We start from the raw sequence: 23,143 nt of genomic DNA, 5'->3' as shown, positions 1-23,143 counted from the left end.
CTATTTCACAGACAACTTGCTTTGGATTGGCTACTTCTAAAAAATTGAATACTCCGACCATCCCTGAGTTAGAGGAGTATTCTGGCTGGAGTAATAATACTCAGTTTTCGATTAGGGACTTGCAGACCCTATTATTAAATTCATCCTTTAACATATCCAGTATGGATCTGAAAGGTTGGCTAGTGTGGCACAGAAGTGCGGAATCATGCCAGCACCGTTTTCTGGGTTTATCTGATGGCTTTACACAGGTTAGACCTGATCCATGTTTTGAAACTGAGCATTCTGTCACGACTTACTCTGTGGGCAAATTGTGTCAGAATTGGCTGAAACATTCAACATTGTCTGCAGTTAAATTACATCTTGCAAAGCTGAATGATGATATAGATTTGAATGACTTCATAAAGGGCCCGGCTAGTGGTAGATCAAAAAGATGGATATATGCTGTTTACAATGAAATCTGGAAGACATCGCAGATTGAGGCTGCGACACGCCTTAGAGCTATTGATCAGGTGAATTTAGAAAAGGTGCTTGCTGTGGTAGATAATAGTATTAACATGCTTTCTTCCCGCATTTACACTTTGGATAATATTGTGTCTTCTGTAGTGGATATTGTGCATGATGAAGTGTCTGTATTGTACCATGGTCAGAATCAATTACGTTCTATCATGCAATTTGCATGGACGCTTCAAACGTTGAAAACTGGCAAGGTGCCATGGAGCTACATGAATGTTTCTTCTCTCTTTGCCCCCTTTAATTTGACTGACAAGCAGCGCTTGCTTTCCATGCGAGATGCTTCCTTTTCTATGTTACATATTGAGAGATTGGAGTCCTTGCCTTTTTCGGTGGCAGAGGCCAACGATGCAACGTGGCTTATCCACGGTTTAATAACTTTACCTTTTGCATTGTATAAATTTACAAATTGTATGCGATATGTTGCCATAGGTCGCTATGAACCCTTAGGTAGTGCATTTCTCCATGAAGTCTGGTCCCTTCCTTTCACTTATAGATATTTGAAAGACGGACAGGAGGTTTATCTGAATGGGGAAGAGTGTACAGAAACACCAGACCATTCGCTAATGTGTAGGCATATACAATTGCACGGTTCCTGTAACCAAGACCGGCCGAACTTGGCCTGTGTTTTAAAAGGGACTCCAGTTCCTGCAATCACCCCGACTTTTACCTTACTAGGGAACGGAAGTTATTTACTTTTAAATTATGAAGATTGTTGCGGGTTAGTTAAAGGTGTAGCTTATGTGGTAACTGTAACTGAGCGTGTCGTTTGCTGCAGAAATGTCCTGTACCCACCCACACATGAAAATAGGGAGGTTTCCATTTGGCCACGCATCCCAACCTTGAAAGCAGAATTCAGCGGCATGAGCAGAATAAGGGCTCTATTGTCCCAGAAAGAAGTGGCCTTGAGTTCGGCTAGGGAAACTTTCGTTCTTCACATTGCTAATACACGAACAGAAGTTCAGGCCCTTTTAAATACTGATTTACCGTTGCATTTCAGCGAAATGGTACATTCTATCTTCAACGCGTCCTCCACAAATGGGCTGGCGCATTTTTTTAAATCTGTTAGCAGTGGTCTTGTAACTTCATTTGAAAAAATCTTTGGAGTCATCCCTGCTTTCTTCCATTCCATTTTTTCAAGTTTATTTGGTGGATTCCCGGTTATCCTGGCACTAGCGGCAGCCGTTCTAGTGATTGTTTGCTTCCTTAAATATGGATGCCCCACATGTGGAAGGAGCAGCCCAGCCCCTCCTGCCGCTGTTTCGGGACCGAATGCTTGAATATTATGGCACGCTGCCGCTTGCGATTTTAAGCACGGCATATGGATTATCGTTTCGATTTTCCTACTTCACCTGTGTCCAGCCTGTATTTCATTGCCTAAGCTGTGACTTTGATTGGGCCATTGATTTGTGTCTCTGCGGACCGGTTTCTCCTGAAGTCGACTTTAATCAGCTGATGAGTCCCATCGTTACTCACGAGTTGGTTTGTACTGGCGACAGGATTATGGCCTTAGCAGCGATGCATGGACTAATGGGTCCTTGGAACATTCTTACGGCGGCGCAAGATTTCTTGGCACTGAGCTACCTTGAAAACCCACCGAGTTGTCCTCTGATGGTAATAGAGGCTCCAGTGTTGGGAGAACACGTTTGCTCTTTTCCTCTTTTGAATTGGATGGCTGAACTGTTTTCGGATGATGGCGGTGATTTCCTGTTGGAGGCTGTAGCTGCATATTTTGCATATTCGGTCTTGCCTTGAAGAACCTTCTTGGTTTATGATGATGCCCAACTTTTTGCATTTTTTCACCTACCAGTCCTATTGGCTTGAGTGCTGTGGAATTCTAAAATTAACATTTTTTATATTTTAATTTGATTTCTGCGGTTTTTTATACTTATAGGGTTGTTCATGGTTCTTGAACTCTGCTTTCATGAAGTTGCCCTTATCTTATCTTATCTTATCCGTCCTCGGATCATGGGGGGTGTCATATAGCTACTATATATCTTTATAATGCGTTAAGTTAGCATAGGCACATTACATGTTTAAACAGCATTTTTCCTTTTGCTGCTTCTGCACACGACACTTAATTGTTGATTTAGTTTTCAACCTAGTAGTTCGTTGTGGTTTACATGAGAATAATATGTTATTACTCTGATATCAGCTTTGCTTAATAAACTATGTCTGTACAGAGAGTGCTGAAGCTTTAGGAACAACAAGATACTGAATTGTTATGAGGTCTGATCTTCGCGCCTTCATAGACATAACATAAGTGCAGCTTCTGCCAACTTTGGCTTTTAGGCGGGTTTTATATTGCTTTGCTTAAGGCACACACAACACACTTTATGCTGTTCGCATGCAGAGAGAGCTGGTGTATGCTGATGTGATCTCTTCATTCTAGGATCCTGAGGTATGGGCCCGCCCTAATTAAAACCCAAAGAGACCTTCTTAGCTATTAATATAATATATGTGTTAGGGAGGGTGAGAAATAAGTGTTGTTAACTCTTATTCATTACAGCATGTTAACATGCTGTCACTATTTGCTTTGTATGGACTAGTAACTATGCTGATAACTTTGCTTCTGATAATATGTTTCCTTGTATTATCTAAGATACTGCGCCTGAGAAGACGACATTAGTAAATAAATATTTCAAATGTTCATGTGTCCTCATTTACTCCACGTTCTGGTTTGAAATGATTGTATAACGAAAGAGTGCTCATGTGTTCCACGTAACCTGAGGTATTGTAAGCTCATGTTCTGGTTTGTCTAAACGTTGGGAGTTTGTTATGACCAATGAGACACTGTAGCTAGCTCGGTAAGGGGTTTGTTGGGTACTAAGGTGAGTTTTGGGTCACCCTAATTCGCTGAGGTTCCAATCCTCTGTGCACAGTTCTGTGGGGGAACAGAAACCCTGCTACATCAGGGGACAAATTTGCTCAAGGGAGAGGGTGCACCCCAGGTTTATACATTGCACGTCCACCTCTTCCACCTCCCCTAAATGGTGGACCACATACTTGAGCCAACATAACTGTTGTGTTTAACCTTCTTATCCTCCCTGCCTTTAGCTTCCTGTTCCTGTCGCTCATAACATTGGGCCATAGTCAAAAGGGAAACTGGGGAAGACGTGGTCCAAGAACTCTCGCTGGCCTTTAAACGACTAGTTATTTCTGGTAACATATTTGCGACAAATTTGTCAACAAACAAATGCTTACCCGTATCATCGGCCAATGACTGATCACTAAAATCATGGACTGTTTTCCTCAAACCTTGAAAAGAAGTCAGAAACAAACTCATCCGTTTTCTGTTTACAGGACACTAATGTAGTACAATTTCTTTTCTTAGGGGGTATGAGAGGCTTTAACTAAGTCACAATAGCTTTAGGAAGATCTAATATCTCTTTCTGAGGTTTCTGCGCAGGCTCCCTTTCCGCATCTATTTGTTCTAAATGTTCCCAGGTATCACCATATACTACATTGTCAACTATTTTACGTATTGTTCTCCACATATCAGGAGACAAATTAAGCCCAAAGAACATATCAATATCTGGCAAGGTCATAGTGCAGGAGCTAATGGCTCCTTCCACCTCCTCATAGAAGGCGGCAATATTTTTCCTGGGGTCGGGCAAAGCAGCTTTAAAAGCCATCACATCAGCTCTACTCCACGGAGTGTAAACCCAAAAATATATAAATATCCCTTTGCATCATCCGAAGTTTTGTCATCATTTGTTCCCACCCCCTTTGGAGGAACATACAGGGGTGCAGCTTCACGCATAGGTTTCACAGTAACTGTAGTACTACTGGGTGCAAACTCTTCCACCGGAACATCTACTTTCTATGCTGGAGATTGAACGGTTTCTACACCTTTCTGTTTTCTAGCTAATTCTTGCTCCTTTCGTAAACATAATGTTGGGTCTCGTATCTTAACCCGTTGGCTGCTGCCGTCATCCATTGGCCGACGGTAGCACTACCTCACTGGTGCTGCCGTCGGCCAATGGCCGGCGCGACCGCGCCCGTTTTTAAAACGGCCGCACTGCCGCAAAAAAGCGGAAGCAGCCAACGGGTTAACAATTTGTCTAATCATATTAGATAAGGCAGAAAAAGGGAAAGTCCCATCTGTTAATTGTTTATAATCAATATTTATATCCTTTGGCTCTAATTCCTGAGAAATTTGTCTATAATCAAATATTACCTCCCAAACAAATTTTTCTACAAAATAAAATTGCTCTGTATTTTTCCACTGTTGAATCATTGTTACAATGTGTGATGCAGCGTGAGGCCGGCGAGCCTCCTCCTTAGCAGCAGGTTTTAAGGTATCCTTTTCTGCCTTAGTCAAAGTAGAGCGAGTCTGACGCCCATCTTGTTTATCTTTATCTTTTATTTCTGAAGACAAATGCTCGTCGTCAGAAACCTCATCAAGGGGACTTTGAGTGGGAATTTTATACGGGTGGGGGCGTTCTAATAGGATGCAGTCATCCTGAGGTTTATTAAGTATGGGATAAATAGGGCGCCTAATATGATACAGGCCATTTACCTCTACTTGACGTTCCCTATCTTCTTTTTCTATTTTTCCCTTCTTTTCTTTATTTTTTAATTCTAGCGCTTTTTGATATATTGTTTTTCGTTTTTCTTTTTCTGCTATAGCTTCTGCTCTTTTCGCTCTCTCTTGCACTTCTTTCTCCCACATATGCACACAATCAAACATATTCTGTCTACTTTTTCTTTTAACCGCACGCGTGCGGCGGCTTTTTTTGCCGTACGCGGCGATTTTAAAAAGCGCATTTTACGTGACTAGCTGGGCTCGTCATCAGCGTGCGAGGAGGCTACCTGATGACGAGCCCAGCTCGTCATCAGCGTGGAAGGGGTTAAATAAACACTGCTCTACATATTGAACTTTTAAAAAAATCCAATGACCCATTCACTGGCCATTGTAGATCACAATCTTTTTTTGTGTATTTGTTCCACACTGGAAGAAATACCATATTTGACATACATGTCTCTATTAGGTGTCCCCTCTGAGGGAGCCGGCTGACTTTTTTCTTAACTTTGTTTGGTACCACCAGAGCAGCAACACCACCTACGGGGTGTGCAGAGAACAGGCATGCTTTACCAATGTGTAAAATATTACTACTTCAAAATATTTAAAAAAAGGAGAAAAATCTCCACATTACCTGCCTTCAAACTTTGCAAAGATTGAATAACAAATTCAAACAAAAAGCCCAGGCTTAACAAATCAAGAGTGCCGCTTTAGCGACCTTACCAAACAGAAGGCTCCAACTCCCACCTGCTGATCTCTGGTCGACCTAATGGTCACTACAGAAGTGCGCCAAAGAAAAACCGAGTTGAGACTGGCCACCACCTGGAGGGTCAAATCGGGAAAACAGTAAACATCACGTCGGCCTGCAAAGACAAAGGTCTCCTCGTGCAGTGCGCTTCCTCAGCAAAATTCCAATCCTCTATCAAGACCACACCTTTGGACGGCCGCGTCTCCAATATGGCCCCAGGAGTCAAGCGCCAACTGTGGAAATATACCTTTTTAAGGGTACACTGGTGCAGCGTTACCCTTTTGTTCACGGGTTCAAAGACCAACAAAATAAAGATCAGCACTGGAGTTGGAAATAAATAACAAGTTTATTATTCACTCATGAGTGGGACTACAACCACACAGCACTCTCAGGTGCTGCCTGAGGTAGTACCCTGGCTTCACAAACCAGTGCCCTTTTTATACAGGTTTTGTGCAGTGTAAGCATGTGAACAGAAATAGGAAGAACACGTTTTAGCAATAGTTATCAGCAAACAAGGGCATATGAATAACTCCATGGTCATCAAAGTGGGAGGGGGAGCAGAAATGCTTATGGTAGCAGTAAATGATTGACAGTTAACAGGTGTACTGGCAGCTACAAACTCTCAGCACATACATTGCTTTTAGCTGAGTCAGGAAGTCAACTAAAATAGATAGCACATGCCGAGTGAAAAGACGAAAGAATTATAAAGGAAACTTAAATGGACATCACAGCCAAAATGGCTGCCGCTTATGCCAAGTAAAATATTACACGTTTTCCACAATGCAAGGGGATTGAGAAAAATGCCTGATACAAATCAACCACAGTGGACCACTCTGCTTCACAGGATATATAAAACAGTATTACAGCTGGATTTGGTTCCACAGGACAACATGGAATAGCAATATTATTAATCTTTCTCAAATCATCTGTGATTCTTGCTGTTTGGCTTCTGCAAGCTCATAATTGGCGAATTACACAGGCTTCCCATTATCTCTTTCAAAATCCCCTATTGTGTCACTGACTGAATACCTTTTTTTTTTCTTTTTTTTTTCTTAAAGAACCTTTATTGTTATGGTACGGAGATACAAACATGGGCCTACAACCAGTCCGGCCGGCCGCTATTCAAATCGATTAAAAAGTAATGTATTAGAAAAACATACAGCGGTCCGGAGTTCAAGAGCTGAGTAGCATCCAGGATATATCATATAATTAAAGTACCATGCGATAATAAGGATCTGAGACGGTTCATTTTGTAATAACGAAAAATAAAATGAAAATCAATGTCGCATAATCACACACACCCCTAATACAGCTAACTAAAGCAAAAGATTTTTACGCCAGTGATGTACATAGATGAAAAGGATGGGGGAGGGGGTATATGAGTCAGGATAGATGCAATAAACACCAAGCAATCATGGCGAACTAGCCCCACCCCTCAAGGCGAAACACAATATGGGAGACATGGAAGACGACGACATCGAAAAAGGAAAAGGGCAAAGGGCCATAGAAACAAGGATAGAACAAAATAACAAACCCATCCCCCAACCCTCAACCCTGCACCCCTGCAAAAGGCTACGGGCTACCCCCCCAGCAGCGTGCCTGTCGCCCTAAATAAGAGACCCGAAATACAGAGAAGAAAAAGAGAAAAAGAAGAGAAAAAATACAGGAGAAGGGCCCTCGATCTGGTCATCCGGCCCCTCCCACCTCCGCGTGCAAAAATCGTATAAACAGTAATGGTAAAAGAAGTACAGGTAGCAGCAATCACGTGTAACGCAATCAATGACAACCCCGCTAAGCGCCCCTCAAATCACCATCAACCAGCCATGAGTCCCTCCATGTTCCAATCGAATTCACCCCTGGCCACGTTTGTCAATAGTACCAACGTTGAACCATCCCTCAAACGGGATACAAAGTAGCACAAAGGGTCCGATTACACCGGGATGATCAGGCAGTGTCGCCGCTCCATAGGACCCCAGCCACCGAAATTTCGCCGATGATGCACGGCGGAAGTCTGATTGGAACAATGTTAACACCGCCAACAGTCTCGAGTCCGAACACAGTCCCGTCAGACACGGAAAGGGAAACACACGATGCGGGAAGCGCCAAAACCCCAACAGGGCCGCCCAAGCCGTGTATCGATGCTGTTCCTCCACTTGCCGATCAGAGAAAGGCCCCGGTGAGACAATCACATGCGCCACAGATGCATCCACAGTAAGCTCATGAACCAAATCTATCCACGTCTCTAAGAATGTAGACTCATCCGGGGAATACGTCGATGAAGCAGAGGCAGACACAGCGGCGCCTCCTTGAGAGCGATCCGTGCCGTTACAAGATGGCGGGACAACAATGGCGGCCATCCTTTGTCCCAAATCTCGGGCCTCCCGGATCAGGGCTGTCTGCAGGGTTGTTAGTGCAGCCAGTATATGTTTGGGCGTGGGCGGTTTCTCACATAGCCAGACCCCGGGATTCTCTTGTGCACCGGTTTCTCTGCCCGGGTGAGGGATGCACGGGAAAGTAGCATCCGCCATTTCAGCCGTCACATTCTCTTTCCCCTCCACCGCACCTCAGGAGCGGGTCCGACCCCCGGGATCAGCAGGATTCACAGCGGGATCTCAATAGTCAGGGCAGGCAGCAGAAAGGAGAGTCACCGAAAGGCTAAACAAGCTCCCTGCTGCCCGGGAGCCACCCACCGGTTCCCAGGGAGGGCTGTTAACATAACCGGGTATCACACCGAAGGGGAACTGGGCATCATGGACTCTCTCCGTCCCGGCTATTTCGCACCTCCTGCAGGGCAACCCACTATTGGGGGTGGGTTGGTATCATCTCTTCCGGCTCGCAGATCTCAGGTTCTCTCCGACCGGCTTCCCATCGCAATCAGAGGCCGCTGGTGTTGCAATCACGGCCGGACACTCCCCTCACTCGAGATCCCGGCCTCAGCACCTCGAAGGCCGCCAAAGAGACGGAGACAGTTCTTCGGGTCTACTGCGCGGTGGAGCCTCAAAAGCAGATGGTAAGTGAATGCTTCCCTTCACCTACTTAAATTAGCAAATACTGCTCACGTTTATCGCCAGGATATATGTGCGGGGCGGGAGGGCTCACGGAGCCAAGCGGTTATCCTGACTCAATACCTTGTGTAATTCCAGCCACTGTCTCGGGTGTGAAGTTGTATGGAGGCGTTCTCAAATACTCAGCCTTAGGTTTAATCTTTATTTGGACAACTTTAATGAGTCAATATCTTTCCTTGAGCAATCCCATACTTCAGGTTTCATGGTATCTCTTAAATTAAGCGCTCTACTGTCCTCACAGTGAATAGCCCTACCGCTGTCCCTTGTCTAGCCATTTTCAATTCAACATTCTCATCATTTGTTTGAAAATCATCATCAACTGGTGTACAGTAAATACTGCAATTTAACCTGCACAAAAGATCCCTATTTAACAGGTTTATGGGACTCAAATCCTGTACAGCAAACTTGTGGTCTTCTTCGAATGAGCCTATTTTAACAAAGACTTTCTTTGACACAGGGCTAGTTAACTGTTTATTTGTAACACCAACAACCTGGATTCTCTTTCCCGAGTGGGGTAGATCTGGATCCTCCACTGTTCTAACAGTGGCACGGGTAGTAACAGTGTTGATCAAAAATTATACTTGGTGACCATTCGCCTTGCCTTTTATGAATGAACTACTCTGGTCTACCTCCTTTACTGTGCCAAGTGTGCAATCTTCACCAGGGCCGGCTATTGTAATTGATAAGAGTCAAATCTCTCATTCTCAAATATGGGGTACAGTTGAAATGGCTTCCGATTCTGGAAAGAATTTGGGCTTGGGTCACACTTAATCTGGGGATGCCCATGTTCTGCGAAGCCATCGGACCGTGTGGGACTTGCATCATTGGGGTTTGTGACTGATTTGGACTTTACTTTCTCTGAACCGAAACATTCTGTATTTGGGTAGGATTGACATTTTGCATTTGACTATCGCTGACTATAGGATTAGAGTTTTGACAGCATTCCTGTTTCCAATGACCTAACATATTTCAATAATGACATGGAGTCGATTTCTTCAATGTCGCAATATCTACTCTTGAATTCGAATCAACCGGAACACTGCGTCCTCTACTAGAGGATATACCATTTTCACCTTGAGCCATTTGACTCCACTCAGCAATCCTACACCATGCATTCTGCCAAACCTTTCCCACATACGGCTGATTCTGAAATCCTCTCTGTGCTAGCCTCGTTTGTGCCAGCATGAACCTTTCTATAAGTCTCCTCTGTTTCATTTCTTGCTCATCACTACAGTATCTGGTGTACTTCAAATTCTCATCCAACAGCTTGGACTGGCAACAAATCACATTCTGTTGGATATACATACTTCAACAACCAAGACCTCCACACTGCTCCAGATCCCACCCACAGCGACGCCACCCAACAGACCCTGCTCACCTGAACCCCGCTCATGACAGAAGACACCCTAAAGACCATGAAGAGCATCCACTCCGGAGCACCCTCAGATCCCTATCCACCCTTATCTTCCACAGAGCCACCACAACCATCACACCTGAACTACGCTATACGATCAACTGCTCCCTAGAAACCACCACATTACCCGATGACTGGGAACAAGACAAAGTCAACCCCCTCCTGAAGAAACACTCGGCAGACCTCAAAGGACCCAACATCACCAGGCACAACTTCCAAGAAGGAATACATGCTGTTGCATCCTGGATGAAAGTCAACTTAGAAAAAACAGAAGTCCTCATCCTTGGCTCTACCCCCTCCGCATGGGACGGCACCTGGTGGCCCTCAGCCCTCGGAAACCCCCCACCCTGAAGGACCACGCACGAAACCTCGGCATCATACTTGACTCATTGCTCATGATGAACCACCAGATCAACGCTGTATCTTTGGCCTGCTTCAACACCCTCCGTATACTCCGAAAAATGTTCAGATGGATCCCTTCTGAATCCAGAAACATGGTCATGCATGCCCTCATTAGTAGCAGACTGGACTATGGCAACACACTCTATGCTGGAATCAACAAGAAACTAATCCGCAAACTCCAGACAGTCCAGAATGCCGCAGCCAGACTGATCCTAGACATCCCTGTCACACCCACATCACTCACCACCTCCACGATCTCCACTGGCTCCCCATCAAAAGAAGAATAACCTTCAAGCCCCTCACTCACGCATACAAGGGCCTCCACAACATCGGACCTGCATACCTAAACAACCATTTCTCATTCCACGCACCCAAGAGACACCTCTGATCAGCTGACCTCTATCTGCCCACGCATCTGCAAGACCAGAACAGGAGGAAAGTCCTTCTCCTACCTTGCAGCCAAGGCCTGGAACATCCGCCCCCTCCACCTCCTGCTAGTACCTACACTGCTCCAGTTCAGGAAGGACCTCAAGACCTGGCTCTTCCTATGACCCCAGCATTCAGTGAAGCTGCCTCCCGCCCCCAAGTGCATTGAGACTCGTGTGTGAGTAGCTGCGGTTTAGAAACCCCTGATTGATTGATTGATTGATACTAATATCTAGGTGAAATACAATTAGGAACTGACACAAATCCCCCAATTTCTACCCTTTCAGGGTTTTCCAAACCACTAAGTTATTTAAACACCTGCAACAATTGTTAAAATTTGGCATGCACTGGCTCTTTAGCTTCCTGGGTCGTTCTGTTGATCTTAAGCCAATTAATATCCCTGGCAGGACCATTTCCTTCAGAAATGTCATCACCTCATCATACATTGTCATCACCGTAGGAGATGGCGCATGAATACGATGACCTCTTAGGGGTTCCACACAGGGCCACCGTACAGCTATCTTCCACTCAGCCCATAAAGTATACGGTACAACAATGTTGACAAGAGTATTCTAATACATCCACAAAACCTTTGAAATCTTAACAAACCTGTCAACCTCAGTGTAACATCAGGAAGCATTCTGTCTCAATTTGGGGGAATTGTTTGTAAATGATGCATGATCACCTCCACTCCATGGCACATGAACTTATCCTCCACCTGGTACCTCAGTCATAGGGAACGTCTGAGCCTTATTTCCGTCTGGGGCTGGATGTGGTTTCCAATACACCCCTACACTGTCTGTTTGCTTAATTTTCTTATCTTGTTTCTTTGCCCACTTGCTCTCCAACCTGTCAAAATCACTCCATTTCCGAATGTACTTAACCAGTTCAGTAATATGTAACCTCATCCATGAAGCTCGCATGCTGATAATCGCATCATGATCTATTTGAGCTCTGAAACTCTTCTGCAAGGGAAGACTTCTATAAAGATCTTTGTCATATTTCCCTGCCAAGTCTGATAATCTTTCATGTGTCATAGCTGCACGTTTAGTGATCTCTTTACTCAAATAGATCAGCTCATATTCTTGGTACTGATTCAAATAAGAAAGGTCTGAACATCCTCTGATAATCTCTTTCAATTCTTCTTTCAGCTTTAATATATATAAGGGTCTATTTTTAACCGAATCCCTGATGGTGACTTGATCTCATCTGTCCCTCCACTCTCGGGGGACTCCTAAAACTATGAGGGCAAAATTCTGTTCTTAATATGTCCCATCCTATTTTGGGCAACTAGTGTTGTGAAAACAAATCTCCTTCCTCTCATGGTTTGTACGTTTTGGTGTGGGTTCCAAGCAACATTGTGAATTCTGTGACGTCAGTGTAAACTCTGTCGCAGACACTCAACCTACAGCTCTTTGAACTGCAGGAATCTGGGCAAAAGTCACCTGGGCAGGTACAAGGGTAATGGCTAAAGTCTGAGCTGGTATGGCCTGGGGCATCAAGGCGGGAACAGGCACAACAAGGGTAGAAAAAACCAGAGCAGCCACTGTAGTAGCTATCTCAGTAGGTGCAACTGTAAAAGGAAGAGTTTGAGGTGATTGTCCAATCTGATTCACTTTTGGGTCAAGAGGGGCTATGTTGTTATGTTATGTTATGTTATATACATTTATTACGCGCACGGCTACTCATGAGTGTCCCGGCGCGAGACTGAAGGGGGTAAAGCAGTGGGCATCAGATGAATAGATGAGTTTTGAATTTCTTCTTAAGTACAACTGGATCCTGGATGGTGCGCAGGACCAGAGGAAGAGCATTCCATGCAACCGCCGCTTTCACTGCAAAAGAGCTGCCTCCTATCCTCTGACGCTTGAAACGTGGGACCTGGGCATAACATTAGGACGAAGAGCACAGGGAGTGTGCAGGGACGTAGAAGGATAGACGCCTCTACAGGTAAAGAAGGCCACATCCGTGGAGTGCCAGTGAGCCAAAGTCAGAAGTTTAAATTTCACTCTAGATGCCACGGGCAGCTAGTGGAGAGAGCGCAACTGCTGAAGCACACTGTCCCTGGACGGCTAACCTAATAGGAGTCTGACTGCAGTATTTTGAACCACGTGGGGCTTCTTCAGCAGGTAACCCGGTATACCAGCAAAGAGGGCATTGGCGTAATCTAATAAGACAAGGTTAACGCACAAGTGACCGTTACCCTCGCCTCCTGCGGCAAAATGGGAAAAAATCTTCTAAAAGATTTAAGCAGGCGGAAGCAACCGCCGGCCAGCTTCTTGATATGTACTGAGAAGGAAAGACCTTCATTGAGCCAGACCCCCACATTTTTTACTGGCTGCCCTTTTGAGGTCGGTAGTGGGTACTCGGGAGGCCAGAGCTGCTCTCTAAAATTGAAAGGAAATTTGCCAAAATGCAGAATCTCTGACTTCCCTTCGTTGCATTTGAGCTGTGACTCCGCCAGCCATTTGAAGATAGATGAGAGGCAGTGTTGGACCAATAGAACAGAGTCCGGCTATGGCAATAGTACTGCTATTAGTGGTAGCACAAGCTTGATCTGTTGACTGGGCAGTATAAGGTGGTGGGTATGAGGACAACAAGGCATCTATGAGATCATCACAGGAGTCACTTTCATTGCTATCAATCAATCAATCATTGACACTTATAGAGCGCGCTACCTACCCGTAGGGTCTCAAGGCGCTGGGGGGGGGGGAGGGGGGGGTGCCGCTACTGCTCGAACAGCCAGGTCTTCAGCTTCTTCCTGAAGGAGAGGTGGTCTTGGGTCAGGCGCAGGTCGGGAGGGAGGGAGTTCCAGGTCTTGGCGGCCAGGTAGGAGAAGGACCTTCCTCCTGTAGTCGCTCTTCGGATGCGGGGGACGGCGGCGAGGGCGTGGTTGGCTGATCGGAGGTGGCGTTTGGGAGCGTAGAAGTTGACTCGGCTGTTGAGGTAGCTCGGGCCTTGGTCGTGTAGGGCTTTGTGTGCGTGGGTGAGGAGGCGGAAGGTGATTCTTTTGTTGACGGGGAGCCAGTGAAGGTCTCTCAGATGTCCGGAGATGTGGCTGGTTCGTGGGATGTCGAGGATGAGTCTGGCTGAGGCGTTCTGGATCCGCTGGAGTCTCTTCTGGAGCTTGGCGGTGGTACCGGCGTAGAGGGCGTTGCCGTAGTCCAGTCGGCTGGTGACGAGGGCCTGGGTGACGGTCTTCCTGGTCTCGGTGGGGATCCACCAGAAGATCTTCCGTAGCATGCGTAGGATGTTGAAGCACGCCGAGGAGACGTTGTTGACTTGCCTGGTCATGGAGAGGGAGGAGTCCAGGATGAAGCCCAGGTTGCGTGCATGGTCTGTCGGTTTGGGTGCGGTGCCCAGGGCGGGGGGCCACCAGGAGTCGTCCCAGGCGGAGGGTGAGGAGCCCAGGATGAGGACCTCCGTCTTGTCTGAGTTCAGTTTCAGGCGGCTGGTCGTCATCCACTCGGCTACCTCTTTCATCCCTTCGTGCAGGTTGGCTCTGGCGGCGGCGGGGTCGTTCGTCAGGGAGAGGATCAGCTGGGTATCGTCGGCGTAGGAGATTATGCTGAGGTTGTGTTTGCGTACGATGGCCGCGAGGGGGCTCATGTAGACGTTGAAGAGGGTGGGGCTCAGAGATGATCCTTGGGGGACGCCGCAGATGACTTCGGAGGCCTCTGACTTGTACGGTGGTAGGCGGACTCTCTGTGTTCTTCCGTCGAGGAAGGAGATGATCCATTCCAGTGCCTTCCCCTGGATTCCGGCGTTGTTGAGACGCTGCACTAGGGTGCGGTGGCAGACCGTGTCGAAAGCCGCGGAGAGGTCTAGGAGGATGAGGGCCGCTGTTTCTCCATTGTCCATCAGGGTTCGGATGTCATCGGTGGCGGCGATGAGGGCGGTCTCGGTGCTGTGATTGGCTCGGAAGCCGGACTGTGAGGGGTCGAGGGATCCGTTCGTCTCGAGGAAGGCGGCCATCTGCTTGTTGACGGTCTTCTCGATGACTTTGGCTGGAAACGGGAGGAGCGAGATGGGGCGGTAATTCTTGAGGTCGGTGGGGTCCGCTGTTGGTTTCTTGAGTAGAGCGCTGAGTTCGGCGTGCTTCCAGCTCTCCGGGAAGATGGTGGTGTCGAAGGATGTGTTGATGATGTCTCGCAGGTGGGGTGCGATGACAGCGTCGGCCTTGTTGAAGACGTGGTGAGGGCAGGGGTCGGTCGGTGATCCGGAGTGGATGGAGTTCATCGTGCGGATGGTGTCTTCGGTGCTGATCGGGGTCCAGGCGTGGAGGGTGGTGGTGGGGGGTGGTTGTTCGGTCCTGGTGTGCGTTGGTTGGTTGTTGAAGCTGTTGTGTATGTCCGCGATCTTGTTGTGGAAGTATGAAGCGAGGGAGTTGCAGAGGTCTTGCGATGGGGTGATGTCGTTGTTTCCTGCGCTGGGGTTGGAAAGCTCTTTCACGATGTTGAAGAGTTCCTTGCAGTTGTGTGCGTTGTTGTCCAACCGGTCCTTGAATGCTGTTTTCTTGGCGGCGCGGATCAGCTGGTGGTGTTTCCGGGTGGCAAGTTTGAAGGAGGTCCTGTTGTCTGGTGTCGGTTCCCTTCTCCAGACTTTCTCGAGGGCTCGGCAGTTCTTCTTGGAGCTCTTGAGTTCGTCGGTGAACCATGGGGCCTTCTTGCTGCCGGGTCTGCTAGGCGGGGTCCTCAGTGGGGCAAGTTCGTCCGCGCAGTTGCTGATCCACTTCGTGAGGTTGTCGGCGGCCTGGCTGGGGTTCGCTGAGCTGGCAGGAGGGTGCTGGCTCAGGGAGGTGGCGAGCTGGTCTGCCGTGATCTTGTTCCAGCTTCTGCGGGCGGCCTGTTGCTGGTGTTGGTGGGTCGTTGTTCTCTTGAAGGTGAAGTGGACGCAGCTGTGGTCCGTCCATTGAAGCTCTGTGGCGTGGCTGAAGTCGATGTCTGTGCTGGAAGAGAAGACTGCGTCGAGTGTGTGTCCGGCGAGGTGGGTGGGGGTGGACACCAGTTGCTTGAGTCCCAGGTTGGCGAGGTTGTCGAGCAGGGTGCTGGTGTTGCGGTCGTTGTTGTTCTCCAGATGGAAGTTGAGGTCTCCCAGGAGGATGTAGTCAGCGGAGGGGAGGGCATGCGGGCTGACGAAGTCGGCGATGTCCTCGCTGAATTGCGTGCGTGGTCCAGGGGGTCGGTAGATCAGGGTGCCTCTGAGGGTGGTGTTCGGGTTGGTGTGGATCTGGAAATGCAGGTGTTCGGCGCAGGTCAGAGTGTTGTCGATGCTGGTCGTAAGACGGATGGTGCTCCTGTGGATGATGGCGATGCCTCCTCCCATCTGGTTGGCGTTTCGGTCCCTCCGGACGATCTTGTAGCCCTCTGGGATGGCGATGGCGATGGCGATGTCAGGAGCTGACGAGGCGTTCATCCAGGTCTCTGTGAGGAAGGCAACGTCAGGGGCTGTGGCGTCTAGGAGGTTCCAGAGTTCGATGGCGTGTCTGTGGACGGAGCGGGTGTTGAGCAGGATGCACTTGAGGTGGGTGCTGCTGGTGTTCGACTTGGCGGGTGCTGGTGCGGGGCAGGTCCGGGTGCAGGTGAACTTGCAGGCGTGGCAGCTGAAAGGTCCGTGGGTGCGTCGTGGAGTGGCTTGGTGGCAGTCTGGAAGTCGGCCGGTGTTGAGTGCGATGAGGGTTGCGGCGGAGTACGTCAGGCGGGTAGGTCGGGGTCTTCGTGGGCCAGGGGTCCTGGCGCTGGGCGCGATCCGGTCGCGGACGGGCGCAGACGGGCTTACCTTTGGCGCGCCTTCGGCGCACAATCGGCGCGCCCGCTGCGCGTCAACGCTGCGCGTTCGCACGGTCGCCATTTAAGGCGAAGTGCGCGGGTGGGCGGAGCAGCTGGGAGGCGGGAGCGGGGAGGGAACAGAAGAGAAAAGGGGCGTGGCCACAGGCGGTGGCGGGAGGCGGGGAGGGAGAGCGGAGGGCGGCGAGGTAGGCGGGCAGACAGGAAGGACACTGGACACAGCAAAGAGGATAAAATTACAATTAACAGGCACAAATGGAGGGAAAATTAGGCAAAAACAGGAAGGAAAAACGATGGTACAGCACAAGGGAATACAGGCACAATAGACGGGCAAAACAGAGGAAAACCGCTAAAAAAGCGATCGGACGGCACAGAGAAAAACAAGCACAAATTTTGGGCAAAAACACTGGCAAAACCAGAGGGGAGCGGCCAGGCGTCAGCGAGGCCGGCGGCGAGGCAGAGGGCAGGCAGAGGGAGACACACGCAGCAGCTGGTGGCCGTGCGGCGCGGGGGTGTCCCGCTAGACTTTTCTGCAGCATCTGCACCCTTGTCTCTCGGTGTTCTTTTTTTGACTTTTCGGTTGTAAATGCGGCATACATCCTAGTTCCCCCAGCTATACATTTCCTCCACTTATACTGTTCTTCATCCCACTTAGCATCTACATAATTACACACCACTTTCTTTCAAGTTCTCAGTAACTCTTACACTAAATATGCCATACTAAGGAAATTGTAATGTCCCTTATTTCTCTGTGAACTTATGCCATTTACGAAGCCATGGACACATGTGAAGGCCTATATTTGTTACCATATAATGACTTGGCATACCTTCCAGAGGAGCTTCCTCAAGCTCACAGACAGGAACTCGCACATCACCCCACACCAAATCTCTAAGGGATCTGAAATATTTCATGATTCCGATTAGGCAATGAAAATAAATTAACACATGTCAATTTAAGTGTGCAGCTTTGAGTCCAGATCGTAATTAAATACAGATCAACACTTTTATCCAATCCCAATGCAGTTCTTTTCTCCGTGGACCTATCACAGGGTGACAATTGATAACACACCACCAAATAAATCCCTGCGCGACACTTCACACCAACAGACCAATATCTGCGCTTCACAACACTATAAGCTTGACATAAACAATTGCAAAACAAACCTATTAGTACTCACTCCTCCATCACTGCAAACATCTTTGGAATCACCAAAACAGTAGATCTTCAAAGTTGGGCCATGGATTTTAGGAGTATGGGCAATTTGGGCTGGGGCAAGGTCCAATGAGGTCTAAACATAACAATAAACCATTAACAAGCTAGCAAAAGACTTCTGGAAAAACAGCATCTGCAGTGCAAAAACACATAAGGTGCAAAACAAACAAGAATGAAATGTGCATGCCTCTCAGCCATAAACATGTAAAAAATTACATTCAAAATGGCAATAGAAATGTGGCCAACTTACACATCATCAGGTGCTGCTCATAATGGCTAAATGCAGTCACCCGCAACAAATTATATGATTAATACGCACACGGTATTTAGCAATGTAAACCATACTTTGCTTATAAAGGCCTTAATTATTCAAATATAATACCTGTTCTTCTCAAAATGTTAGCTATTTCCAGGATGTTTTGTAACAGTATGTGTTTCCAGCAGCATATTACTCTTGCATAGTTCATGCTTTGAATCGAATCAGATCCAAGTGATTATAGGGGCCACATCTGAGATGAGGTTGAAATCAGTGTGAGTTTCTCTCAATGCCTGATAGTAGGCCTAAAAGCTGTTCAGAGCACAAGGACATCTAATCCTAGGTCTCCCTTTAGAGCGCACATAGCAGTGATCATGTATACCCTTTACACTTGTGATTCTCTGCAAATATGTAGGTAGGGTGGCACTCTATGGTAATTTTAAGTTGCATCCTTATTTATGCAGGTCACGCCTCTTTAAGGGACGCCCTTCCTTTTTCATCCCACTTAAAGCACTGGTAGTGGGTCGTAATCCAACCTACCTCATGAATTTTAATGCGGTAGGTCGCAAGTTGCAAATCAACCCATTTGGAGATCATCACCGGGATGGTGGCCTGCTAATGCCAGCAGACCACCATGTCTGTGATCTCCTTTAAATAAAGTGTTTTGTTTTTTTAAATGCAGCCCATTTTCTTTAAAGAAAATTGGGCTGCATTATTCTTTTTTAAAGTTTGAGAGCTGGCAATGGTCCTCTGGACTTGTCTGATTATGCTGTGGATCCCATCTAACTTAACTGATGGATCTTTTGACAGTACGGAGCTGAGGTATGACAACTAATTCTATGTTGTAGTGTAAACTTAACTGGGAAGTTTGGGCTACTGTTTCCAGTAATTATTTTGCTCCCTTATCAAAGAACCTTATTTAAGAATCAAACTGTAAAACTGGAGTTCAATGCATGTTGATTAAGATTCAGATTAAGTTTAGTAACACTGGGCGAGAGGGGTATATTTTATTCATGACTTGGTCGGAAAGGTTTCAGGGCGGTTTAATCCCAATATATTTACTAAAAAAGTGAACAGGTATGTTACAACTGTTAGAGATGAGAAGTTATTTTTTTTTTTAGCTTTTGATAATAAGTAAAATTATGTCTTGCATTGAGCCAAAAACAAAACCTGAAAAGTTTATGTTGGCCATTAACACATTTGCTATCAAGCAGGCGTATGTATTACAATTGTCAATTCTTTTGCAGGCGTGGGATTCCTCTTTAGCAAAGTCAGCAAAGTCATGGGCTGAAGAGTGCAAATTTACTTTAGCTAAACGTTGCAGGGAAAAGGGAATGTGCCATCCTACACTCTCTCAAGTTGGACAAAACATTTGGATTGGAACCACATCTGTCCCTGTTGTTGACCAATGGTTCAAACAGGGTGAATATTATGATCACGACAAAGGAACTTGCACCAACATCTGCACATATTATACTCAGGTAACTTTTTTATTGTGCAACTAATGGATAACACTTTTTAGTAGCTTGCTCAGATGCTGCCCTCTGCATTTGTATTCTTACCTATGTTTTGACTACGACAAGCTGTACACAATGCAGTAGGCATGATTTTTGCATGTTGTTGTTGATCATTCACAGTTATGAAATTAACTCACTTTTTAAAATGTTCCTACTTTAAAGTTTACAATATTAAATACAGAAGTTATGAGAACAAAAGTCAAACCCCCCCAACAAACCCAGCTTCCACATCTTCGTCCTGAACTCTGCTTTCCTTCCTGAAGGGAGGGAGTTTGAACAGGTATCTCTTCCAAATAGTGAAACCTCGAACTACACTTATAAAAGATATATAGGTGGGGCAGTCCAAAGACAGTGTAAGGCATACACGTGCCTTTCATTTCAGGACTCTCAAGAACTTTGCCTTGATGTAGCTGATTATAATAAAAAGAGTTTAATTTTTTTTTTTTTTATAAATCCAATCCACTATGTCAGCCACCTTCTCTTTATAGCTCCTTGAATTAATGCAGTTTCAGAATATATCTGTTGTTCAACCCCACATACCCGCTAACACCTCTCTGATTCCCCTAGGTCCTATTTGTTGACTCGGGTTGGGGCGTAATACCAGTATTTGGCTACTTTATCTCCTGATTCCATGCCCATTACTATTCAGATACTACATTTCTAAAGTTACATCTGCCCGAAAGGCCACAAAACAGTTATACGTGTACTCCAGCCTAGCCCTAGAGTAAGTCCAGCACAACATTTGGCCTATCACTGGTACTGCAACACATTTCCCCCAAAAATAATAGAGACAGGGACTCACAGTTGGATCCCATTGGGAATGATTTAATATAAAAGAATTTCTTTTGAATTAAAAAAATATATATATCTTTTAAAAAAATAATTTAGGAAAGATTTTAATAATTATTTTTTAATTTAAAAGTAAATGCAACTTTATTTAAAAGGAATATTTAAGTACATTAATTGTTGATAGATGAATAAATATGTTTCTTTAGGTTAGTATAATACATTTTTAAAATTTTGGGGGGGCAAGGTTTGATGCGCAAGATGGGTGACACTACTTTTTAGCACTCCCATGCCTACCTCAACATCCGATAAACATCTTGCAGCTGGTTGCCCCTTTCTCCCTAAAAATGGTATGCAGCGATGGAGGAGGACCAGGGGTGAAGCCTGAAAACCTGACTGTTTGCTTTTAACTTAGGGAAGCAGACCGTGGTTGAGGTTGGAGCAGCGTTTGGTAAACCTCCTCCCCTGAAATGGTGACTTTGCAAAGATTAAGCCCTGATAGAGAGTGGGGCACAGAGCTGGTAGGCAGGAGGGGCCGCACTACAGGAGTGGAGCCTTAAGAGAGCTACTGGCCGTGTTGGGGAGAAATGCTTGCTGGGAGCAGTGACTTGTGGCTCGCTTTACTATGAGGGACACAGAAATGAAAGAGCCAAGGACGGGGATATTTACGATCCGCGCCCAGTCGGGGACAAGTGAGGCAGCTGTTAAGTGGTATAACAACAAAAGATTTACGTTGTTCCCTGGGGAGTATGAATGAGGGCGTAAGCAAGCCCAACAAGAAGAGGGGGGCACGAAGGGGGGTAATGCCCCTTCTGGAACTAAAACCCTCGCACACCCAGCAAGCTAGGTGTCATGCTACATCATTTGGGTTTTGCTCCTCGTCAAACTGGCGCTGCAATGTTTGACGGGCTCCCACAAAGGGGCTCTTTACCAGAGATCTTTTGTTCCTGCCAGTTGGTGCATGCGGGTATGAGGGCTTTAGGAAAAGTGTAGATGTGTGTGTGAAAGTGGGAATTTTAAAAAAGTTAGTAAATCCACGGAAATTTTGAATGGTGTGATTCACTACTTTATTAAAAACAGTGAGCAGAATGTGACACGCTAGTGCTATGATCCAGAAGTGTCTTAATCTACCTGAAGGTCAACATGTTTCATGCTCAGAAGAGCAATTCGTCAGGACCTAAAAATCAAGAGGTGGGTGCTACACAGCAAGGGAAGGGGTAGATACTACCTTCCACTCGGTTAAATCAAGGCAGACCAGGTGGTCCTGCAGTCTCTAAGTGGGACCCTACTTAGACATAAGAACGGCTTCTACAGTCGTCTCCTATGTGCTTGATACCCTAAGGTTGAGGTACCTGTCTACAGTCCGGACTTGCCTGTAGAACCTACCCGCACGTAGGGGGCAGGAAGAGAGACCGGAGCTGTTAAGTCTATAAGAACCTTACCCCTTCACTGAATAAGCTACTGCTTCGCAGATTAACTACCTGGTGCTAGGCCTTTATGGTTCCAGAGGGATTGGGGGACGGAGAGGTTGAAAGGAGGAGTTCCCCCTCTTCTTCCCTCTGGCGATCATAGGGGGTGGAGAATTAGGACCACAGCAAAGTCATAGAGATTGGGGTCACCAGAGAATAACTGCAGAGGAGATGATTGCTGGAGAGTGGGACTGATCCCTGACCTTGCTGGTGGTGTTTTTTTCTCCTTTAAAGGGGCAACAACAAGTGTACGGCATCAGAGATGGGAGGAATCAGTCATAGTGGCGACCGTCTCAATTTGAGACTGCACCTGACTGCTCCTACCACCTGCAAGGAAGGGTTCAGCGGGTCACGTCAATGCAGTACTGAAAAAGATTGTGAAATCCTACTACACTTTAGCACTAGACTCAGTGATGGCTTAATATAAAGGCCCCTAACCAAGTTGAGTAAAATGGCTGTTTTTGAAACCTCTCTCCCACCCCGTAAAAGATGCTGCAGTGTTGGGGTTGGAGGAGGTGCACCAAGATGGAGCTAGGGTAGTCGCTCTTACTGGCACAGATGTTATCCTGAAGGCAATTCAGTCCTCCTGGTTGACTCCTGAAACTAAAATAGGTGAGCTTTGGGTGAATGTTGCTGTCCTCCCGTAGGATTTGCGTAAAAGTATAGGCTGTGTCACGGAGGCCGAATCCCTATAAGCGGTTTTGGAAGACACGGTTAAAGAACTCACACAGACAGTCAAGAAATTGAAATATTTAGTTGGGAAATCAATGCTCAGACTGAAGACGCAGAGCAACAACTTCTGCTTTCTGTGGTTTCCAGAGGAAGTGGAGTGCCCCAAAGCCTTGAGAGCTGGTTGCAATCCATTCTGCCTGCAGCGCAACTATCTGCAAGCTTCAGTCATTAATGCAAATGCCCCCTCCTGGAGCACCTCCTAGACCTATGTTTATATGCCTTCTGAATTTCAGAGAGTGGGATCTTATCCTGAGAATAGTTAGGGTCTGAGCAAGGTGCTGCATAGCTCAAGGAAGA

The 23,143-nt window shown here is 46.7% G+C and overlaps 1 protein-coding gene across 2 annotated transcripts in view; it reads left to right on the top strand.

The window, feature by feature from the left end:
• The window catches only part of LOC144772185 (GLIPR1-like protein 1), a 417,152-nt gene that overhangs the window by 90,964 nt on the left and 303,045 nt on the right, over window positions 1-23,143 (top strand). For both annotated transcript variants that reach the window (XM_078656318.1, XM_078656325.1), the window contains exon 2: window positions 19,590-19,823. In XM_078656318.1, coding sequence (XP_078512444.1) covers window positions 19,590-19,823 — 234 coding nt within the window. The remainder of the gene's footprint in view (window positions 1-19,589; window positions 19,824-23,143) is intronic.

The sequence above is a fragment of the Lissotriton helveticus genome, chromosome 1_1 (genome assembly GCF_964261635.1).
Source record: "Lissotriton helveticus chromosome 1_1, aLisHel1.1, whole genome shotgun sequence".
Classification (NCBI taxonomy): domain Eukaryota; kingdom Metazoa; phylum Chordata; class Amphibia; order Caudata; family Salamandridae; genus Lissotriton; species Lissotriton helveticus.
This window is presented reverse-complemented; position numbering and strand designations above follow the sequence as displayed.